A 23303-nucleotide genomic window follows, 5' to 3' on the forward strand; every position below is an offset into this window, starting at 1 on the left:
AAATTTGTTTTTTTAAATCATAATTTTTTTATCTTGTCAATAGCTTATTTTTTACTTGCCAAAAAATCATACACACAAGTGGAATTTTGATGATTTAAATGTCGATCTTCGCTAAATGAATGGTGTAGATCACGTATGTGCACTTCCATTTGATTAAAACAACTTGCATCAATAAAGTCTCAAAGAGGTGTATGAAAATAGGGATGACATAGGGGATGAGTGGATCCCATATGAAGTTTATAGCTCTTGTGCAATGTGCATGCATAATCGGAACTAGCGTTTGGGTTGGATCATAGGGTCCGACTAATATACTGACTCCATATTGTGTATGGAATTTTATACCAGACCCAAGTCCAATCTGAGCTCCGATTAATTCCATATCTTTTCATTGTGAAAAATTTAAAATTAATATTTCCCAGATCTGGTTGGGTCTGGTTTATGTTATTCATATCCGCACCCTAGTATGGCTTTAAATATGATGGGTCCAATCATACCCCAACCTGAACCTAGTACTTTAGAATCATATCCAGGTTTGGACCCACATGTTCCAGTGTGGGTCCAATCCCATTGTCCACCCTCATTTATAGGGATGCCAATGAATCAGATTTTTATCTGATATCCGACCGACTTGGATTCCGTTTAGTTGCATTTGGTAAGTCAAAATCATATCCGATTATAAAAGAATGAGGATATAATTTTGATTTTGTTGCTACTGAGTCCGACAAATATCCGAATTTGTTGATGTCCGAATCCGTTTACATGTAAAAAAACAGATATGGTATGAGCTTTTCACCATCCTAATCTGAATCAAAATTTGGATCTGTTTACCCACATCCGATTAGTATCCGATCCGAATCCGAACCGTTTGCACTTTACATTCCTTCTCGTTTTGGTCTCACAAACAAGGGAATTTAAAACCCAGAAGGATGCAGAGAGAACCTATCCCAAACACTGGATTCTTCTTTTCCAAGTTTCCCTCTCTCATTCTTTTTCTCTGAAGTCGGTAATTTGTTCTCTATAACACCGTTCCATCTCTGCGATTTGCTTCCCTCTCTATAAATAAAAAACCCTGGTGTAAATTCCTTTCGTTTTTTTTGTCCAACCCCCTCTCTCTCTCTCTTCCCTTCTTCTTTTTCATTGTTCCTCTGTTTGCAGCAAACGATTTCTTCCGAAACAAAATCATCATCTTCGTCTTCATTCTCTCGCTAACAACAAACCATCTTCCTTCATCTCAAGCAGCACCGTTTTCAAATGGCGTCAAACGACGAGCAGAGCGATATCGATAGGCTCTACGAATTGGGGGAACGACTCAATGAAGCCAAGGACAAATCCAACGTAAGAATCCTCTTTCTCTCTCTCTATCTGTGTGCTCTTCTAGGGCTTAGCTGGTTGACCTCTTCTCGCTGTTCTTCGGTTTCGAAATCAACTTAGGGTTTTTGATGGGTGGTGGTGATTGGTTTGTTTCTGTTTGTGTATCTCGCAGCATGCGAGTGATTACGAGGGGATAATTGAGGCGGCGAAGGGCAGCCAGAAGGCGAAGCAGTTGGCTGCTCAGCTCATCCCGAGGTTCTACAAGTACTTCCCGAGCCTCGCGACGGAAGCCATCAACGCCCATTTCGATCTGTGCGAGGAAGAGGAGTTGGGGGTGAGTTCTCCTTTTGCATGTTTCTACTTCTCCGTTTTGCTAAGAGCATCCCTAGAGGGTTTAGAGGTGGATGGTCGAAGGCTTTGATGGCTTGTCATCGACACACCCGATGTTTTCGCCGATAAAAGGGTTTTGCCCTAAAGTTCATCTGCTTGGGAGAGAGATTTCTTTTGTTGGCACGAGTCCGTTTTCGTCGTAGAGTTCGACCGTCGTTTGGTTATCTGCATTCGTAAACGGTCTCTTGTGATGATGAGGGATGGGAGGGTAAAGCTGTGGGAAAGTGCTAGCGGTGTGCTCTTTTACGAGGTTTGGAGTAAAGGGTTTAGTTGTATGAAACGTGAGAAATTTGGCAGGAGATTTAGATTGTGACTCTCAACGACTGTGTCTTCTTAGTACTGTTGGAATTGGGGAAATGGTCTAAGGGGAATTGGGGCTCGAGCATTTGGTCTCTTATGAATAAGGCACCCGTCTGAAGTCCCTCAAGGATCTCAACCCTTGTGTAGTTGCCAACATTGATAAGCCGGAGGAAGGAGCACAGCCCTTGGGACCCTGCACAGACTGCTGTTGATAAGGCGGATGAAGGTGATTGCAATTGATGTTAGATCCTGAAAAGAGGGAAGAGATTTTCGGACAGTAGGCTTTTGTGACCCGATAAAGCATCAAACTTATTTAAATGTTTCTACAAATCTTCGAGAATTTTTGATCAGATGGCCACTGCAGTACGGATTCATGATTTTTGCATCGATTGTGCATTCACGGGCAGTGTGGAAGCAGGTTATTTTGCAAGATAACTTTCTTCATCTCCGCAAGGGGTTGAGAAGTATGCCAGTTCTCCAATCCAATGGAGCTATAATGGTTTCTATTCTCTAGCCAGGGGAGGAAGTGGTGTTTCTTTGCTATCTATGAACGCCATGTATCCTATTCTCTTGTTTGTCAGATTCCAGTGTTTGCTCAAAGGGAATCGAGCTTTACTGCATCTGCATTTGTATCATGTCTGATATGTATGTTTAAATGTTGTCAATTGGTTCTCAGTTATTATTGGCTTCTACTGAGTTTAGAAATAATTGTTTCTATATAGTTATTCACACAATGCATTTCTTTTCCTTTTCCTGTTTCTGTGTTTGTTTTCTCATCAATACTTGGGATGGAGGCTGCCAATCCTTATACATCATCACACCCCATCATATTCTGATGCGAACAATATGAATGCAGTATTAGACTCAAGAAATAAACTGCTTTTAAGTTTTATGGCTGCAGATAAGAGTACAGGCAATTCGTGCTCTTCCTCTTTTTGGTAAAGATTCACCAGAGAACGTTGCTAAAATTGTGGATGTCCTTGGACAACTCCTTGTAGCTGGTAATTTTATGTGTTTATCAGCCTTCAAATTGAAAAAGGTTGTATATTTGTTTGTTTTGTGCATTCATTTTCTTTTCTGGTACCTGTAGAGGAAAATCTGGAGCGTGATGCTGTGCAAAAATCCATTTTGTCATTGTTAAGACAGGACACAAAGGGTAAGATATTACTATTGTTTAGGCAATTTCTTGGGCAACATGTTGCACTTTTCTCCTTCAATATTCTCATTTCAATCAATCAATCAAACCCAACAAATCATTTTATTCAATATCCTGCCTTGTGCAGTTTTTGTTTATCTATGAATGCAGTAAGTAAAATGTATATCATCTCTTATTATCATTATTATCATCATGACAGTGAAAGCATGGGTCACTTTATTCCACAAAGAATTTCTGTGGGGCATCTAAACCTTGATGAACTCCCATCTCTTTCTTTATTCCATACAGCATTGTTACTTTTGTTGTTTCTTTTCTTCTAGTTTGTCTGGTTTGATATGCTGCTCCATTCTTTTCTTCTATTTGCAAATAACCTTTTATCAATCCGTCTATTCTGTATCTTGAAGTTTAATTTGCAGTAGCACAGAGAGCTTTTCAGAGTAATATTTACTCCTAACTTGCCATGATGGACACTTTCAAAAAGAAGATCATAGGATATGCATAGGGAGCTATGTGACATAGGTGCGGGTACAGCACGTTAAAAAAACTTGGGTGCGGGAGGGTATATATATATATAATTTTTAACAGTTAACAGTAACACTAATGAAATAAAAAAAAACAGTTAATTTTTTGCCCTAATCCCCCGCCCAGCCCCTTTCATCATTTTTTTTCAGGTCTAGGGTTGGACATTTATGACCCTGGGTGCATTGACCGCACCCAGGGTCAGCTTGACCGCATCGGGTGCCGCACCCACACCCGAGTTGAGTCGCATCGACGTGGGTGCCACATCCTGCTGGCCGAATCCCTGTGACATAGATAGGGAGTGAGAACATCATTGGTTTCTGTCAATGTAGTGTAATACATTTAGATGATGCATGAACCTCATGGAAAACACTTAAGAGAAGCTCATAAATACCAGGGAGCTTTGTTGACGTTATTTTAACTCCAAATTGACAGATCATTGTGAAGAATAACATGAGAAATAGGAATTTATGGTTTGATAATTCATGAGATAAAATCATTGACATTTTCAATATCACAAGGATATCATGAAAATATATAAAAAAAATTAGTCATCTATGAGTATTTGTTTCTGGAAAATTTTAGCATTTGGGAACAGTTGTACTTTTCATGAAACATTCATAATATCTTCTTCACATGGAGTTTGTGTCATGTGTGTATAGTTGCCGAATGATGTTATTTCACATAGGATATGACATAGTTTTGTGTATTAGTCAGTGTTATTAAAAGTGCCCCTTGAGGCACAAAAGGCACGGCTCACCTTGAGGCGAGGCCCTCTGCACCTGAAGGCGCGCGCACATAGGATATGACATAGTTTTGTGTATTAGTCAGTGTTATTAAAAGCACGCCTTGAGGCGCAAAAGGTGCGGCTTGCCTTGAGGCAAGGCCCTCTGCGCCTGAAGGCACCAGCCTGATGCGTTAACAAGTTTGTAGTTAGATGTCTTTCTCCTAATGTCTGACAAATGTTCTTGAATCTTGTATCAAATGAATTTTTGTTGGCATGATGTTAGAACAACCTCTTTTTTTAATGGCCATATATTGAATTATTTTTGACATTGAGTCGGTATTGTTTATCTAAGTCGAAGGTTTTTTTCCTCTTCTTTTTCTTTTGGAGCTGTATCAATTTAGGTTGCTGGAATCTGAACTGTGATAATATTGTTACACAAAAAGTGGTTTGTTTCAACCAACATTTTGGAAGCATTTTTTTAAAATTTTTTAGCTAGTTGATTCTGACTTGCATACATGTTCATGTGATTGGAATTTATCATGTTTAATTGGGGCTAGGTTTACAATCCTGCAAGGAAACTCATCTGTTGTGACAACGTCGCAATTCATGCACATATATGTCATCGTTCACCACTTTTTTGGCTGTTAATATTTTAATTCACAATTGTTTGTCAACCTTTTTGTTTTGAAGTTTTTGTTATGATATTAGTCTGATTTATTGGTTTTTGATTTAAACACTATTTTTTTGATGGTTTGCCTTACACAAGACATGTCAGTCTTATGTTGGTTTTCACCCTGTGATAACTTGAGATATCTTCATTATGGTTGTAGTCAAATGATGATGTTATGAATGTATCAGCTTCACAATGTGCTAACAGAAATGAGTTGGAATTGCAGAATCTTTGACAGCTCTGTTTAAACATATCGAAGGAAGTGAAGAGAATATCCGTGAAAAGGTTCTGACTTTTGTAAGGGATAAGGTGGGGAAGAGACAATCATGCCATTATCTTTGTAGTTATTTAGTTTTTACGATCCAATATTGATCATCACTTGCTGTTAGGTATTCCTTCTTAAAGCAGAGCTCTTGAAGCCTCAAGAGCAAATGGAAAGGCATGTTACTGATTTGGTGAAGAAGGTAATTCATTGACCAGATTGTTGAAGAGGTGGATGATATTTAATATTTTTTTATGAACTGTAGAACCATTGCTTTCAATTTTTCGGTCTGCATGTCCATTTCTTCTTTCCATAGACGTGAATTGAAGCTTGTGTTTATAATTTCCTTCCCATGGTTTACCTTTGGTTGAATCTCAAAATTTTTCACTTTTTTTTTTCAATGTTTGTGTTTAAGTTAGTTTGGAGATGCTTATTGAAGTAATTTGATATACTAATTTTGATTCTACCTTTCTGTTTTTCTCCCTTTGGAAGACAAGATAAAGTTCATAATTAACTTGAGAGGTCAAAAACAAAATTTCAAGTTTTACACTTTCTTCCGGGGGGCTTTTTATTAAAACAATACTATTCTTATTTCATGATGCAGTGTTTGCAAGATGTGACTGGTGCAGAGTTTAAAATGTTTATGGACTTCTTGAAGAGTTTAACTATATTTGGAGAGAAAGCCCCTCCTGAGCGTGTCCATGAACTTATTGAAATTATTGAAGGACAAGCTGATTTAGATGCACAATTTAATGTAAGTTTTTTTTCTATGTTTCTTGCAGCATCTTGATCATAATTATTTGAAGGTATTTCATGTAATATCATTGTTTGGTATGCCGTAAAAAAAACTTATTGTGTCCTGCAGTGGAATATGATTTATAGGTGTATAATTGTGTTTAAAGATTTGTTTCACACACTTGAAATAGTAATCAAATTGAATCAGCCTGTTTCATAAGATAGAGGCCCATATTACACTGCATTATTAGAGTAAGATCTTTATTAAGATGTTTTGGAGATTTGGATGAGGTTACTGGAAATGCTATAGGACTCAGTGAAGCGTGCTTCCCCAAAATGCATGGGGAATTGACCCTTTCAAATGGGAAGCACACTTCTCATTTCGCTTCCCACTCGCTTCTCACTCACTTCCCAATCACTTACCACTCACTTCCTGCTCGCATCCCAATATCAGGAAGTGAATTTTCCTTTTTTGGGGGCTTGAAACCTTTAACAAAATTTCTTTTGCCCAATATTGTCTAAACTCGATTCCTATTCGCTTCCCACTCGAATCCTAGGTCGTTTCCCTCTTTGCTTCTCTTCTCGCTTCCAAGACGATTCTTGATTTGCTTCTAAGTCGTCCCGCCCTTCCTGCTTCCTAAAATTTTAGAAGTGCCTCGCTTCCCGCTTCCGCTTCCCGAATCTTTTCCCGCTCTTGCTTCCTTGACTGACAACTTTGATTTGGACCTTATACTACACCATCTTCTTGTTAACTTGACCAACGAAACCATGATTAATGATTGTTGGGAAGCCTAACAAGCAGTGCATATGAATATAAAGCAATAATATTGTGATAAATAAATTAATATAAAAAATTTAAGAAAATATGCAGAACTCTGAATGTAAAGCAATAATATCATCATACATATATCCAAACTTTCAAAAAATAAAAATATCAATGATTATCAATTTACGGGTGCGGGCACAAAGGGTATGATACGACAAGTTCGAAAAATGTGGGTACGGGGACACAATTATATATATATATATATATATATAAAATCTTTTAAGGAATCCAAATTTGTAATATTTGATCTATCTAAACCCATTACCTAGATTATAAATCAACTTCATTTAGTCCTGAACCAATTTTAAATGAAAGAAAAGACATTTTAAATGTAAAAGGAGTAGGAGGGGTAAAATAAATTATTTTAAAAACAAGGGGGTATTTAAATTTTTTGTGCTTTCATTTTTAAAGGTAAGGGGTACTTCATAAACCCCATTCCCACCGCATCTCTCTCTCTCTCTCTCTCTCTCTCTCTGAAGAAGAAGAACGAGAAGGAGAGGAGGACCCATACCCCTGCTCTCTCTCCCCCTCTCTCGATGCGAAGAAGAACGGGTAGAGGATGACCCCATACCCACTGCCCTCCTCTCTCTCTTTGTGTATACAAAAGAAAACGAGCAAGAGAAGAAGACAAAGAAGCAAGAAGTAGGTACCCTTCTTTCTCTTCTCCTCTTCCTCTCCTTTTTTTCTTCCTCTTTCTCCTCCCCTTCTTTTGCTTCTCCCGCTGCCTAGGGGAATAAGAGAGAGAGAGGGAGACAAAAGGGGAGGACGAGAGGCAAAAGGGAGATGACACAAAGGGGGAATGAAGGGAATAGAGAGAGAGAGAGAGAGAGAGAGAGAGAGAGAGAGAGAGAGAGAGAGAGAGAGAGAGAGAGAAACATAGGGGAATACATGAGAAGGAGATAGAGGGGGAAGACGAGAGGCGAGAGGGAGACAAAGAAGGGGAAGAAGAGGGGCGAGAGGGGTAGCGTTTGGCAGAGAGGGTTTGACTGTTTTTTTGTTAAAGGGGTTGGGTTCTTGTTGGACCCGACCCGGTGCACTGCGGTACCCGACCCGCGGCGTACCCGCACTGCACCACTCACCCCCCCCCCCCCATGTACACGGGTGCACCCCTTCAGCCGTGTTGCTGTTACATAGATTTTTAAAGTTAGTTATTTTTCTTGGGAAGGCCTTGAAGGAAAAATGAAACAAAATGAAAAGGTAGAAACACATATAGCAAATTCTTTTTTTTAATATAGAAAAGTAGACAGTAATGAAAGGAAAACAAGGAATTATGTAAAAGAATTTACTTATTGTCAGAAAACTTTGGTGATAGTATCACAACATTATTGAGAACTGTCACTGTTTCCAAAATACCATGATAATATACCTTTAATGTCATTTCACAATTGTATACTCGAAGTATTGGAGAATATTTGTGAATTTATGATATATAACATTTGGGTTTATTGTTGCTTGTGCACTTTTACTCGGAAGACTGTTCTGTCCTTATTATATAATTGATTAGCTATAGTTATCTACCTAATGGTGTGGAAATTTTTGAGAAAAAGTTAATGTTGGGTGAATGCGATTATTTAACGTGGCTTTACATATTATTAATCTCAGTGATATCAATGTATCATGTTATCTCCCTCTAATCACTCATTTACTAATTTTACTTGTGTGTAGGCTAATGCCAAATATATTTTCAATGGTTCTATTTTCTTCGACAAGTTTAATTCAACACAATTATCTTCTCGAGTCTTTTGTACAATAATAGTTACAATTTTGATGATTCTATTGTTCAAGTGTTTCAATTACAGGTTTCTGATAATGATCATATTGATAGATTAATGTCATGCCTCTACATGGCTCTCCCATTCTACGTGGTATGCTTTTAATACCAGCAATGAAACCTTTTGGTTTGTACCTAAATGTCTTTGATAAGGCTGGCAAATTTACTTTTGATTTATTTTCTTCAGAGAGGTGCATCAAACAGCAAGTTCTTGATCTATCTGAACAAGCATATCCTTCCTGTCTTCGATACGGTAAAATTTATTCATTTTCCCTAAACATTGCTAACTTTTAATTTGAAGCCCACACTAACTATTGTGATTGTCACTTCATAAAGTAAAAAAAAGTCGCGTCGGAAAATTTTAATGGTTAACTGAAGGAATGGACTCCCAATTATGGGCCTTGAAACACTTAATCCCATTTGTTTTCCTTGCGACTTTGCGTTGCTTGTCTCCTTGTATTTCTGTATTCAATTTTATAACTGCCATCATTTGTCTGGTACTTCTTTTCTTTCACTTGGCTTACTAATTTTATGAAGTGTCCTCATCTACTTAGTCAGCATATGTAGAAATAAGAATTTCATTGACAAGAAAAGGGGCATCAAGTACATAAAGCTGATTAAGAGCCACAATTGGAAACCTGCCAAACATAAACACCTTGAAAGATTTCTCCTGTTTGGTTCTCTCTCAGCACTTCTGGTTCTTATGAAACAGATCTCCATTGGGCTTTGTTTTTTGAATATCATCTTATCAATTGAAGAATTATGGACTGGGCACTCCAATACCTAATGACTATTTTGCTATTTTTTGATATATTTTTTGCATGTTTATCAAGAAGCCTGAATATGATACTGTTTTGTCTGTGGGTAGTGATTGGTCTGCTTGTGGGGTGATGGTTAAATGTTCCTTCCATTTTGGTTTTTCCTGTCCCACCTAGGAAGTTTCTAATGTTCTCTTTGTTAAAATATGTTAATGTTTTTTTCCTATATATATTTATATACTGTCACATGGGTGCGGCACTTTCAAAAACCTTGGGTGCGGGGGTGCGGCAGGGGCAAAAATGTAAATACATATAGAAGGGGGTCCGGGGGTTCCCCTTGGCGGGGGGGGGGGTATAGGGGGGCAGCGCCCCCCACCCAAGATTTTTTTAAAATTCCGCAGCCCATTTCATAGGGCAAATTTTAAAAAAAAAATCCAAAAAATGGACCGAAATGACCATGGGTGCGGTCAACACACCCAGGGTCGGGTTGACCTCACCCGGTGCCACACCCGCACCCGCGTCGAGTTGCGTCAACACGGGTGCGACACCCTGCTAGCCGAATCCCTGTGACTTAGTTTATATATGTGTGTGTATATATATTTTCTATATGTATGTAAACCAAGGTTGCCAGATTAGGAAGCGGGAGTGAGAAACGATACAGGAAGCGGAAGCGAGAAGCGATGCATTTTAAAATGTATAGGATGCGGAAGCTCTCATGGTCTTCTCATCTCCATGATTTTTTTTTGGCTTTTAAAGGGAGAAGAAGAGGGCCTTGTGCTCTCATTGGGTATCATGAGAGGCCATCTCACTTGAGGGCCAATGCGAAACACTCTCTTAATTTTGTCTTATTCTCCTCTTTTCTTGGCCAATGAAAAGTTCTAAAATGTGGAGAGTGGCTCGCTCAAGAGGCCACCTCTCACTTGGCCAATGAGATGCCAATGAGTTGACCTCTCTTGGATTGGCTACGGCGAGAGGCCACCTCTACCTTAGCCAATGAGAAGGATCCAATTTTGGGTGGATTAGATCTTTCTCAATTCATGGAATTGAGGCCCAAGGTTCAGATCTATTGCTGGACCACAAAATAAAATCTATCCAGAACCCCTACGCCCTCTAGTACCCAAAATGGATCTTAACGGGTACTAGAACTATTCGGATCTGTAAAACCTGACCTAATAGAAACATACAAAAATTTTGTAGTTCCAAAAATTCTCAAAATTGGAACTAAGCTAACTAAAGTGGTTATGCTTTCTCTGAAATGCAACAATATGAAATGACAAAAATACCCTTATACCTTATTTTGGCTTGAATAGGTCGTTTTGACTTGGGTATGCTTTCTTGGAATGGGTCTTCAATGATGGATCATCTCCCAGCTCTTCGCATGTATTGGATTGGTCTAGATGCACTGCATCATTCTTGAAATTTGTTTAAGCGTTGTTTGAGATTGAATCAATTTTAGTGTTGAGTGGATTAATCTGATTGCTTATATGCGTAAATATGAATTTTAATTAAATTTAGATTTACCATTTACTTGATTAGTGAATATGAAAATCGTTAAACTGTTGTGGTTGTTTTCTGTCCAGACCCTATCGTGGTGACATAGTCATATCTCTCTGGTTATAAGTCTGTTTTTCACGTTCTTAGGTTCGTTGGAAAGCAGACGAGTATAACTACATTTCACATGTTCAGCCCGTCTTTAGATTCTGTCTGTCAGTGAGGAACAATCATTTCAGTGTCTTTTTTCGCATTTTTATCTGTATCTTAACATCCGGTGTTGAAAATTCATGTTTTTTGGCTCATTGAAAAGCTGAGAGCCAGATCTAGGTTCGTCCAGTTTTGAGTCGGGGCCGAAAGTCCCTTTGGGGCTGGCGTTTCTCCAATCCAAAATCACGCTGCAATGTTTTTTTGTTTTGTTTTGTAAAATAGTCAATCAGTTTGCATTCTCAGAGGCTTATCTACCCAGCCGCTTATCAGATTGTTGTGATTTCGGTGGCGTTGGAAAGATAATATAATCCTCCTTGTATGTTTTTTTTACTGTTTTTTCTCGATTTCTAGCTTAAGTTCTTGGAAAATAGGTAGTATCAGTTGGAACAATGGCAACAACTCCTGTTCAATACCTGTTTTAGCAGCATTCTCAGGGCCATATCTTGGTACCAGTTTGTCGATTTTCGGCATGCTATACGTCGTTGAAAAGGTCTTTTTATCTGTTGTATTTTCTCTGTTGGGAGTCTTCCTGGATTTTGCCATTTTCGTAGTAAAAAATCAGTAGCAATGACGGTTTTTGTTTGACATAGAAAAGTTTTCGGGAAAACACTCCCCTTTCTGTCCTACGTCACGCATACACATAGTCGCTTTCACATTTAAACCATACGTTTAGAGCGTGTTTGCCAACGACCTTCATAGTCGTTCACATCAGAAATATTATGAATACTCTTTTTTTATCTTGCTAATGAGCATGATAAAGTTGATGATAATAATGGTATTAATGAGAATAATGATGGTGACATTCATGATGTGCATGGGAGTGACAACAAGGACACTCATGATGCACATGAGAATGCTAGAGAAAGTCATAATGATATAGTTGCATTACATAATAAAGTTGAAGTCTATACTCATCGTACCGAAGACCATCCTCTATGTGCATTAGAAAAATATTTCCAAAATCAAGACAAATCCATCTAGCATCAGGAGATTAGGAGATCCATAAGGATTTCCAAAGCACCTAGTAGATTTGTATCCTATGAGTCTTTTTAACCTAAGTATAGAGCATGTCTTATGACCCTTCACTCGTGTAAAACCATCTTCTTATAATCATGCTAAGAGTCATAAAAAATGAATTAAAGCTATGACTGATGAATTAGAAGCTCTAGAAAAAGCAAAAACTTGGGAAGTTCAATCATATTGCCCGTAGGAAAGAAAACCATAGGGTGTAGATGGGTCTATGAAATTAAAATTAAAAGCGATGACACATTAGAAAGATATAAAGCTAAACTAGTAACTAAGGAATAAAGTCAAGAATATGCGATAGACTATGAGGATACATTTGCCCTAGTTGTTAGAATGACCACAATTAAAACTTTTATTGCTATAACATCTATTAGGAAATGACCTATTTTTCAAATAGATGTTAAAAATGTTTTTCTTAATGGTAATCTTAATAAGAAAGTTTATATGGAACCTCTTTAAGGATTATGATTAGCACATAGAAAAGTCGTTTGTTTGCAGAAGACCTTGTATGGCCTAAAGCAAGCTCCTAAAGCTTGGGTGACCGATTCAGTAGTGCGATGATTCAATTAGGTTTTAAATCTTATTATTATTGACACTGCACTGTTTGTTAAGTCTTCTGACGCTGTTATAGTTATTCTACTTCTCTACGTGGATAATATGACTATCACAAGAGGTGATAAACAAAGAGTTAGTCATATCAAAGATGTCTTGAAGGCTAACTTTGATATGACAAATCTTGGCTTTCTTTGTTATTTTCTTAATATTGAAGTCGCATATTCACCTTGTTGCTATTTCTTATCATAAACTAAATATGCAACCGAGATAATAGAAGGATCAAGATTTACTGATGAAAAGCGAGTTGATACTCTAGAGGTCATCAATGCCAAGATGAAAAAGGATAATGGAGAACCTCTAAAGGACCTAACTTCATAAATACAAATGATTGAAGCTCTAACTTATCTCTCTATTACTCGACTAGATATTGCTCATGCCATTCATTTTGCTAGTCAATTTCAACATTCTCCCACTGCAGTACATATAAGTGCTGAAATGAGAATTATTTGATATATTAGAAATACTATTAATTATGGTTTATTTTTATTATTTTTTTCCATTAAAAGTTGTTGTATATTCAGACTCTGATTGTGGCAGAGACGTGAATGATCGATGCTCAACTATAGGTTTTTGTGTTTTTGTAGGTGACTCTTTGATCTCATGAAAATGCAAGAAACATCAAAAGTTGTTACTATCTTCCACAAAAGTGGAGTTCTGAGTCATGACGACTACTACTTGTGAGTTTGTGTGGTTGCGACAGTTGCTAGAAGACTTGGGAGTTCATATAGGAGAACCCTCGTCATTATATTGTGACAATAAAAGTGCAGGCTACATCGCAGACAATTACACGTTCCATGAGCGAATCAAACACATCAAAATGGATTGTCATTATGTTAGAGAAGAGTTCTTGAAGAAGACCATTACGTTGCCATATGTGCCATCTGAGTATCAACTGACAAATTTCTTCACAATAACACTTTTGTCACCAAGATTTTACTTCTTAGCAAACTCGGTTGTGGCACCGTGAGTTTGAAAGGTGTTAAAATATGTTAATGTTATTTTCTTACACACATATATATATATATATATATATATATTCTTAGAATTCCACCTTCTTTCCTGCATTGAGAAAACGAGAGAGAGAGAGAGACGAAAAAAGGTTACGAGAAGGGGGTTGCGGCTCACGATTTCTTACTGCCAGAAATCGTGACCTAATGTTAATATAAATACACTTAAGTGTACACAGTGGTTCGGGTCGGGTCTGGTGTATTATCCGAACCCGGATACAAATAAAAACATACAATAAAAACAGACTTATACAAGAATGGAATTCGGGTCTGGTACAGGATCCAGACCCGAAACACTATTCACCTTTTTCACCCCCCTCAAGTTGATCATGGTTATGGACCATGCACAACTTGCCTTTAAGTGACAAAAAACGATCCTTGGTTAACCCTTTCGTAAATAGGTCCGCAACTTGTCTTTCAGTATTGACGAACTCCGGCTCAATCTCTTTTTCTTCAACTTTCTGTCTCACAAAGTGTTGTCAATCTCAATTTGCTTAGCACGACTGGGATGTACTGGATTTAATGACATGTTTATAGCACTTTGGTTGTCACATAGCAAGATAGTGTGGGAGATCTTTTCTCCTACTTGAGTCAGTAAATGTCTGATCCATGTGACTTCGACAGTAGCAGTAGCAGTAGCCATAGATCTATACTCAGCCTCTGTACTCGATCTAGCGATAGCCTTTTGCTTTCTATTGCTCCAGGAGACTAAATTTCTTCCAATGAAGACACAATGTTTTGACGTAGATCTTCGTTCATCAGGATCGATCTCCTGCCCAATCTGCATCACAATATACAATGAGTCTATGATCATCTTTGCCATATGGCTGTGGTGAGTATGTCAATCCATCTCCAATAGTACCTTTCAGATATCTAAGGATTCTCTTGACGGCTTCCATATGTCCAGTACGTGGCGCATGCATAAATTGAGACACTTGATTGACTGAATAAACAATATCAGGTCTAGTGAATGTGAGGTACTGTAACATCCCTATTATGCTTCGATACTTGGTGGGGTCATCACACAAATTTCCATCATGAGCTCTAAGTTTTTGATGAAGCACGTTCGGAGTTCTCAGAGGTTTGCAGTCTTTCATGCCTGTCTTGCTGAGAACATCTACAGTGTACTTGTGCTGAGTGAGTGTCAAGCCATGAGTCTGATTATCAATTTCTACACCAAGAAAATAGCGTAGAGCTCCAAGATCTTTCATTTTGAACCTTTGACCTAGTAAGTCTTTTACTTCTTGAATGTGGGCTGCAGAGTTTCCTGTGATAACAATATCATCGACATATATCAATAACAGAGTGGTCACAGTCTGACTTCTGAAAATAAACAATGAGTGGTCCAACATGGAACGTGAAAATCCATGTTTCTGAATCTCTAGTGAGAAGCTGTCAAACCAAGAGCGAGATGCTTGCTTCAGACCATAGATAGCTCTTTTTAACCTGCACACATGAGTTTTACAATTTTGTTCTTGATATCTCATCATAGTCTTGCCCTGCTTCTTGAGTGAATCCTTTTGCCACGAGCCTTGCCTTGTATCGTTCGATGGTTTCATCTGGCTTGTACTTTATCTTGTAGACCCATTTACATCCGACAACATTTTTGTCAGGTGGTCTGGGAACAACTTCCCAGGTTCCACATTCATGTAAAGCTTGCATTTCATCATTCATGGCTTCTACCCACTTGGTAGAAGTGGCTGCCTGATAGTACATAGTGGGCTCATCTTTCTTATTGAGAGCAGTTAAAAAGAGTTGAAGATCTAAGGAGAAGTTGTTATAGCTAACCCACCTGTCAATGGGATGTCGTATGCGGCTTGATTTTCTGACCTCAAGAGTGTGAGAAGGATTCAAATTGCTGACTGAGACATGATCTGAATGGCTTGATTTTGTCGGTCTCTGTCTAGAATAGACAATGCCTTTGTATCTGCCCGATACTTTCTCTGAATTCTGTGGCCCCGACATCTCAGTGTTTTCAGACATCTCTTCTTCTTGTTGCACACGATCTGATGAACATGCTTCATTGGAGCCAACAAAAAGTTCTGAACTCAACCAAGGATAATAAACTTCAGTTGGTATATTCATTGCATCAGCTCTGTCATCAAAATTTTGTTCATCAAAGACAACATTTCTTGAGATTCTGATACGTTTGTTGGTGGGATCATAACACCGATATCCTTTGTAGTCATCTGCGTATCCCACAAACCTACACTTCTGGGCCTTGTCTTGAAACTTGTTTTTCAGGGACCGATCAATATGCACATAGCAAACACATCCAAAAACATGTAGATCATGATAACTAGGATGAACTCCAAAGAGACAGTGATAATGAGACTTATTTTCCAGAACAACCATGGGCAATCTATTTATCACATGCACGGCAGAATGGAAAGCTTTTGTCCATAGGTTGATGGGAAGATTGCTGTCATAAAGCATACTCATGACACTTTCAATAATATGTCTATGTTTTCGTTCAACAATACCATTTTGTTGAGGAGTGTGAGGACATGACACCCTCCTTCCTATTCTGTTATTTCGAAGAAAAGAAATAAAATCACGGGATGAGAATTCCCCACCTCCATCACATTGGAAAAATTGAATGGACTCAGAAAATTGATTTTTGACTAAGGAAAGGAAATTTTGAAACAAAGAGAAGACTTCTGACTTATTTTTTATGAAATATATCCAAGTGTATCGAGAATAACTATCAACAAAGATCAGATAATATCTGCTTCCAGACCCAGAGACAATTGGGGCAGGTCCCCACACATCAGAACAAATAATCTCATAAGGTTTTGAAGCTCTCTTATTAATGGAATGAAAAGGCAATACATGACTCTTACATGAAAGACAACTAGAACATTTATGACTACTCTCATCCCCATTAAGACTTTCTTTTGGAATGGGATTATTGGAAACAAGTTTCTCAATAAAATGACTCTCACAATGTCCTAACCGACTATGTCATAAGAATGACTTATTACATTCAGAGATACTAAAAACACTGGAAGAAGAGGATGAACACGACTCTAATGAAGGCTTCGAAATCAGGTGAGCAGGGCGAACATCATGACATGGGGCTTCTTCAAAGAAATACATGTTGCCTCGTCTCTTTCTTTCAACGAATGTTTCCCTCGTGCGTATGTCCTTGACCTGCACAGAGAAGGGAGTGAATTCAACTGAAGCATTATTATTATCAATAAGTTTAGAGACGGAGACAATATTTTTCTTAATGTCAGGAGCATGAAGAACATCAGAAAGGGTAAGAGTGGAATGTGACATGGGAATGACAGTCTTTCCAACATGAGAAACATGATGGTGAGATCCGTCTCCAGTGACAATCTTATTTTTTCCGAAATAAGGAATGGGGTTAGAAATTTTACCTGCATCGCCGGTTACATGAGTTGCTGCCCCTGAATCGACAAACCATGTGCCTTCATCACTCTGCTTCAATTTTAACTTTGACAAGGCCGATATCAACAAATCTTTAATCTCTCCACTGTCTCTGGTATTTGTGAACTTTCTTTTGGTTTCTGTCTGCGGACCCTTTCCTTTATTCTCTGGATTATGCCAACAATTCGCCTTGATATGCCCCTTCTTGTTACAAAAGAAGCAAGTAGGAATTGATCTTGGTCCCTGCGCATGAGCTGACATGTTTGGAGTGGGAAGCAAACCACGCCCTCCATGTCCATTTCGCCCTTGTCCTCCTCGTCCCCGTCCTCTACCATAAGTCACTCCTATGGTCAAAACTTCTTGAGTATTTGGATGATTATGAGTTTCTTCAGAGAATCCCTTCAGAGTCATCTCATACTGGATCAATTTGGCTCGTAACTCATCGAAGGTGGGAAGAACAGGAAGGCACAGTAGTGATATAACTATCATATTGTAGTCAGATCCCAATCCACTCAGAGTTTGTTGCACCATGTCATTATTACTAACGGCACACCCTATAACTTCAAGTTGGTCTGTGATAATCTTTATCTTGTTCAAATATCCCATGATGGTCATAGAATCTTTTCTTAGCAATTGAAATTCCCTTTTTAGAAAAACCACTCTTGCTTGAGAAACCTGCGAATACGTCTGAACCTGTCGTTCCCAGAGTTGTAGTGTTGTACAGTTGTCAGGAATGGCAACGAGAATCTCTTGAGACAGAGTTGATGTGATGTATGCAACAACTGATTGATCTTTCCTTTCCCAATTGAGAAATTCAACATTTTTGACAAACATGATTGAACTCGCCCCTTGGTCATTTTTTTCTTCTCTCGGGATAAATTCGGGTGGGACTGAAGTGGTTCCATCCAGGTGACCTAAGAGGCCTTGACTCCTTATGAAAGGAATAATTTGTCTCTTCCAAATCAAGAAATTTGAGGTGTTTAACTTTTCAGAAACAAGCTGGTTGAGAAAACTTGAAGAAAGGTTTGATTGAGAGTGATAAGAATCCATTGAGAATTAGAAACAAATGAAGTATCCACAAAAATTCTAACCTTCTTTTTTTTTTGGGATGAAAACAGAAGGTCGTAAATGGACAAAATCAGTCAGAGGATGCAGGAACGCAGGTTCAACTTGTGAGAACTGCTATTCAACGATGTGTGAAAAACACCTTCACACATTAAATATATTTGCAGAAATAAGAATCAGAACAGTAAACATATATTTGAATGTGCAAGTACGAGAAGAAGGGTGGACCCAAGAAGATCGAACATGCAATATCAATGAAAGAAACAAGAATCGTGATTGATCTGGTGTTTCACGTGAGTCGATTTCAGCGATTCACGTGAAACACAACCACTCACATTACGGTTTGGATTAGCGTGAACAGAATTCACGTGAGCCTCATATCCAAGAGAGAGACAGACCCACTTGAGGTGTGGGTGCATAGTATAATTCAGAAAAGAGAAGAAGAATGAGGGAAGAAGAGGAAAAAAGAAGAAGAGTAGATAAGGGGTAAAAAAATTTAAAATTTTGATTGAATATCAGAACCTGTTTAGAAGAGACGAGGGCTTCAGATTGGCTGTTTATGGGTTCAGCTGAAGAAGATGGAGAGGACTCGCTGAAGAGGCCGTTGATGGGCTCGACTGAAGATGGAGAGGACTCGCTGAAGGAGCTGTTGATGGGTTCGACTGAAGGAGATGAAGGTGGCTCGCTGAAAGAAGAAGAAGAAGCCGAGTCGCACCTCACGGGAACCCTTTCCGGCCCTTAGGCAGATCTCTGCTCTGATACCATCTTAGAATTCCACCTTCTTTCCTGCATTGAGAGAGAGAGAGAGACGAAAAAAGGTTACGAGAAGTGGGCTGCGGCTCACGATTTCTTACTGCCAGAAATCGTGACTTAATGTTAATATAAATACACTTAAGTGTACACAGTGGTTCGGGTCGGGTCAGGTGTATTATCCGAACCCGGATACAAATAAAAACATACAATAAAAACAGACTTATACAGGAATGGAATTCGGGTCTGGTACAGGATCGAGACCCGAAACATTATTCACCTTTTTCATATATATATATTTATATGTGTATCTATATATTTTTTATTTTTCTATGTATGTAAATTGAAATACCCATCAGGGGTATTTCAGTCATTTCAGCTTTGTAATAGGGTTGGCCTAGCAGGGACTGACATGTAAAAATGTATTTTTTAATGTAATAGAGCTCCCAACGGCTAGATTTCTCTTGTGAGTTCTTCATTGTGAAGATTGTTCTTGGCCCATAAGTGGCCCTATTTGAATTTGTGCTCTCTTGTAGCCCTTAGTGTCACCCTTTTGTATTCTTTTGGTGCCTTCATTACACTCTTTGTGTATGCGTGCTGTTTTCTGTCTGGTCAAACATATTATTTCTGGTTTTTGCAAAACCTGTGGCCTCATCTTTTGAGGAAATCAGGAGCCTTATATATAAACAATATAGGGGATGCTAGACGGTTTGCCACAAGTTAAACATAATTTTTCTTTCTTTTTGTTCTTTCCATGTATGATTGATAACTAAGTGTTACACAAGGAACTTGCACCTTGTGCCAAGGGATTGCCTGATGTGTGGGTCATGGTTGTTGTGTTCTCCCCGACCAGAGTTGTGATTCATGTCTCAAATCGAGTGCTCTATAGTGCACTGTTTCTCTGTTTCTGGTGAACTACATGAACTACAGTGTTAACATACTGACATTCTGCTTACAGAATTTATATTTGCAATTTCTGGTCCATATATGGAGAGTGGAGACTTTTTGCTTTCTGAATTGTTTAGACTGTAAGTTCCATGTTTTAATCATATACTCTTTTTCATTTATATATGGTATGTTATTTCCTTTCAGCTTCCTGATGAAAGAAAACAGGACTTGCTGAAGAATCTGGCTGAAGCCTCACCCTACACAGCACCACAGGATGCACGCCAACTTCTTCCTTCTGTCCTCAACCTACTAAAGGTATGTACAAATTCAAATGCTCTTTGCTGGACTCACATTTTGTTATCATTCTGAACTTGTAAACTTGAAGTTTTATGTGGATAATGTGTATGCAATGCATCTGTACAATCCTTGTACTTTCCTGCCTTTGTGTAATTGATATTCATTTTTGTTCAGAAGTGTATGCCTCGTAGAAAAACTGGTGAAGAGATGAACTTTACATACGTTGAATGTCTACTTTATGCATTTCACCATCTTGCTCACAAGGTTTGGACTAAATTGTCCATGTTATTTTCAACCACATCTAATTTTCCCTTCTTTTATTTAATCACATGAGTTTCTTTTCTAAATTATTCATGGTGCAGACACCTAATTCAACAAATAGCCTTTGTGGCTACAAGATAGTGACGGGCCAGCCTTCAGACAGGCTTGGGGAGGATTTTTCAGACATTTATAAGGAGTTTATGGAGAGGTCTGTAATCTAAATAATACAAATTTGTATCATTTTAACATTTGTAATATTTGTGCTGCAAGTTTCTATGCATTTCCTCCAGTAGCTTTGACACTTATTTTTCACATTGTGAAATATGCGTTGTATTCACACGTAGCTATCCAATCTGTATCATTCAGCAAATCATCCTACAAACTCAAACAAGAGTTACTAATAGATTTCTGCCAATCTTTTAATCCCAACAAAAAGAGAGAAGCAGCCCTGACATCATTAAATTCTCCCTTTTCCCTCTGACTTCCAATTCATGGATGCAAGATGAGCTGTTACAGTATAGTTCCTTATGAGTTACGAGGAATCTTCTTCTTGTGCTATATAAGGGCAAAAAGATTGTGAAGGAAGGGCAATGCAAGACAATGGCCCAAGGAGGAGTGACCTGTGCTAAATTGGCCTTCTTGGGGAGAGGTGCATATGATGGTTCTTCAAGTGAAGCACATTATATTGAGCTAAACATATCATCCTTCATCCTTTTCTTGGTTGACTTTCCCATGCTTTAGTTTACATGCCACCTGCACTTGTAATCTCTTGCATATTTTGTTTTCAATTTCTTTCCAGTCAGCTTGACTAGAAAGAGCACACCTAGGTGCTCAATAGGTGGTTCCGCCAAATAATACTCAAATGTTAGTGGTCAGAAGATATATATATATATATATATATATATATATATATATATATATATATATATATATACCACTTTTCTTGCCTACTGCAAGCGAACGGTGTTTCCAGGTTTTTTTCATAAATCTGACCCGGCAGATGTGTTCGGCATGGTTGATTTGGCAGGAAATGATATTCGGATCATGTATTTTTCAATAAAAAACATGATTTTAAGCATGGAATATTTATGTAAATCTTAGACTGTTGATTTTGACTTTATAAAAACCTACCTGCTTACTGGAATTGGATTATCCAAGAGTTCCATTCCTATAAAATCAAGCATGTATAACACTTCTGTATGGTCAGATTTAAGGAAAACATGAAAAAAACCCTTCAAAAGACTGGTAGGCAGCTACCACCTACTCTCTCTCAATAAAATATATTATTTTAAGAAATGGAATGATCATGCTTTTGTTGCCATTGAAATTTCAACATCAGGCTTGAATACTTCTTGTATTAAGGAAGTGATTTTTATTTTGTTTATTATTTTCATTCTGCCAACAGATCGTTGCTTTTCATGCAGTTAACTTTGGCTGTTTTTTTCTTGTTCACATTTTAGTGTTTCTGATGCAATTCTTCATTTGCCTCTAAAGTCCGTGTATAGGCCTTGTGATACTTTTGTATATGCAAAAAAGAAGAGATGCAACTGTTAACGAATACTGGATATATCACTGTTGCAGCTAGTAGTGATTATGATTTACTCACTTCCTGTGATGTTTGTTGTTCATGGTGTTTCAGGTTGACTAACATTGAAGATCTTTCAAAGGCTACTATTAAAAAATTAACCCAAGGAATGGCAGAACACAATAAGGCTATGGCTGCTGCCAAGACCGAGGAGGCAAAAGCTGCCATTGTGCGTGTGCCCCCTTATACTCTGTGGTTATACCAGCCTTGGCTCTCTCTCTCTCATGTGTCATGTTAATCGCGTGTTCATGTGCAGAAATTGAAGCAACAGAACACAACGGTGGGGTTGAGAACATGCAATAACATATTAGCAATGACACAGGTGAAAATAACTTAATTTCTTATGCTATTGTGCTCATTGATAAAGATGTTGGTGCAAACATCGCATGCATGCTTTATGCTTGCTATTTATGTACAGCCATTGCATTCGAAAGCACCGTCATTCATTGGGGACAAGAAAATCAATCTCTCTTGGAAAGAAGCAGTGAAAGCTCAGCCAGCTGCACCGGTTGGTGCTGCTGGTGGGACACCAGGAGCTGCAGGGTATGGAATGCTTCAATATACATGGAATGCTTCAATATACATACGTCAGCTGCTCTTCCATCATTCATCTGTTTCAGCCTAAGTGTTATTTGGATCCATGGTTTGCAGGTTTAAACGGAGTACCGCAGCTGCTGCTAGTAATGGTTCTGGGGCAGTTGGTGCAGCGGGAAAAAAGAGCCGTGGTGAGGGTGGTGTGCCAAATCAGCTTGTGAATGTTGCATTGGCAGGAATCTCTCGTGGAGGGAGAGGTGGTCGAAGGGGAAGGGGAGGAGGATATTGGAGTAGTCGCGGCAGGGGAAGGGGTAACCGTTAATCGTTTGTTTCCTCCCATTGATTAGGGCTGCTATTGTCGTCTCTTTTTTTTTCTTTTCAAAACATGGTCACTGTAGTTTGGCTCTTCGCATTTGGAGGCTGTTCCATTTTAAATATTCAAATGAAAACTTGAAGGTCCATAGTGAGCATTGGTTATCCCTCCTATTTTCTTAGTGCCAAGATTTTGTGTTGATGTACCATATATATCAGTATCTGATCGTGTATTTACCTTTTTCTTTTCGCTATTTAACTTCTACCCCTTTATGGATCATGCTTAGCAAGATATTGATTGGTAAATTATGTAATTTGTGTAGTGAGATTTCCATGCATCGTCATGGTGGTAACATTGTTAACCAGCTTCCACACTGATAATGATAGCCAGCATGGGCACAAAGTAGAAAATCTGACTAACACAAGCCTGGATCCATATGTGAA

The 23303-nt window shown here is 38.4% G+C and overlaps 1 protein-coding gene across 1 annotated transcript; it reads left to right on the forward strand.

Moving 5' to 3' along the window:
- The first annotated feature begins 970 nt into the window (after positions 1 to 970).
- LOC149814494 (apoptosis inhibitor 5-like protein API5) lies at positions 971 to 23018 on the forward strand. Its single transcript, XM_089988805.1, has 17 exons — positions 971 to 1003; positions 1240 to 1335; positions 1484 to 1645; positions 2903 to 3002; positions 3092 to 3157; positions 5300 to 5382; positions 5463 to 5537; positions 5940 to 6089; positions 8696 to 8761; positions 8855 to 8920; positions 20075 to 20185; positions 20342 to 20431; positions 20530 to 20636; positions 22068 to 22182; positions 22270 to 22335; positions 22432 to 22556; positions 22665 to 23018. Exons 2-17 carry the CDS (start codon positions 1252 to 1254, stop codon positions 22867 to 22869), a joined length of 1671 nt encoding a protein of 556 aa, XP_089844931.1. The 5' UTR covers positions 971 to 1003; positions 1240 to 1251; the 3' UTR covers positions 22870 to 23018.
- The last annotated feature ends 285 nt before the right edge of the window (positions 23019 to 23303 follow it).

This window comes from Nuphar pumila, chromosome 15 (assembly GCF_984573655.1).
Source record: "Nuphar pumila chromosome 15, dmNupPumi1.hap1.1, whole genome shotgun sequence".
NCBI classification, from domain to species: domain Eukaryota; kingdom Viridiplantae; phylum Streptophyta; class Magnoliopsida; order Nymphaeales; family Nymphaeaceae; genus Nuphar; species Nuphar pumila.

What these genes read in the sequence shown, in the direction of transcription:
- LOC149814494 (XM_089988805.1), top strand. Translation starts at nt 1,252, where the DNA reads ATGGCGTCAAACGACGAGCAGAGCGATATCGATAGGCTCTACGAATTG. An exon ending in TTACTGATTTGGTGAAGAAG is followed by an intron (nt 5,538 to 5,939) that starts GTAATTCATTGA and finishes TTCATGATGCAG; the next exon opens with TGTTTGCAAGATGTGACTGG. An exon ending in ATTTAGATGCACAATTTAAT is followed by an intron (nt 6,090 to 8,695) that starts GTAAGTTTTTTT and finishes TTTCAATTACAG; the next exon opens with GTTTCTGATAATGATCATAT.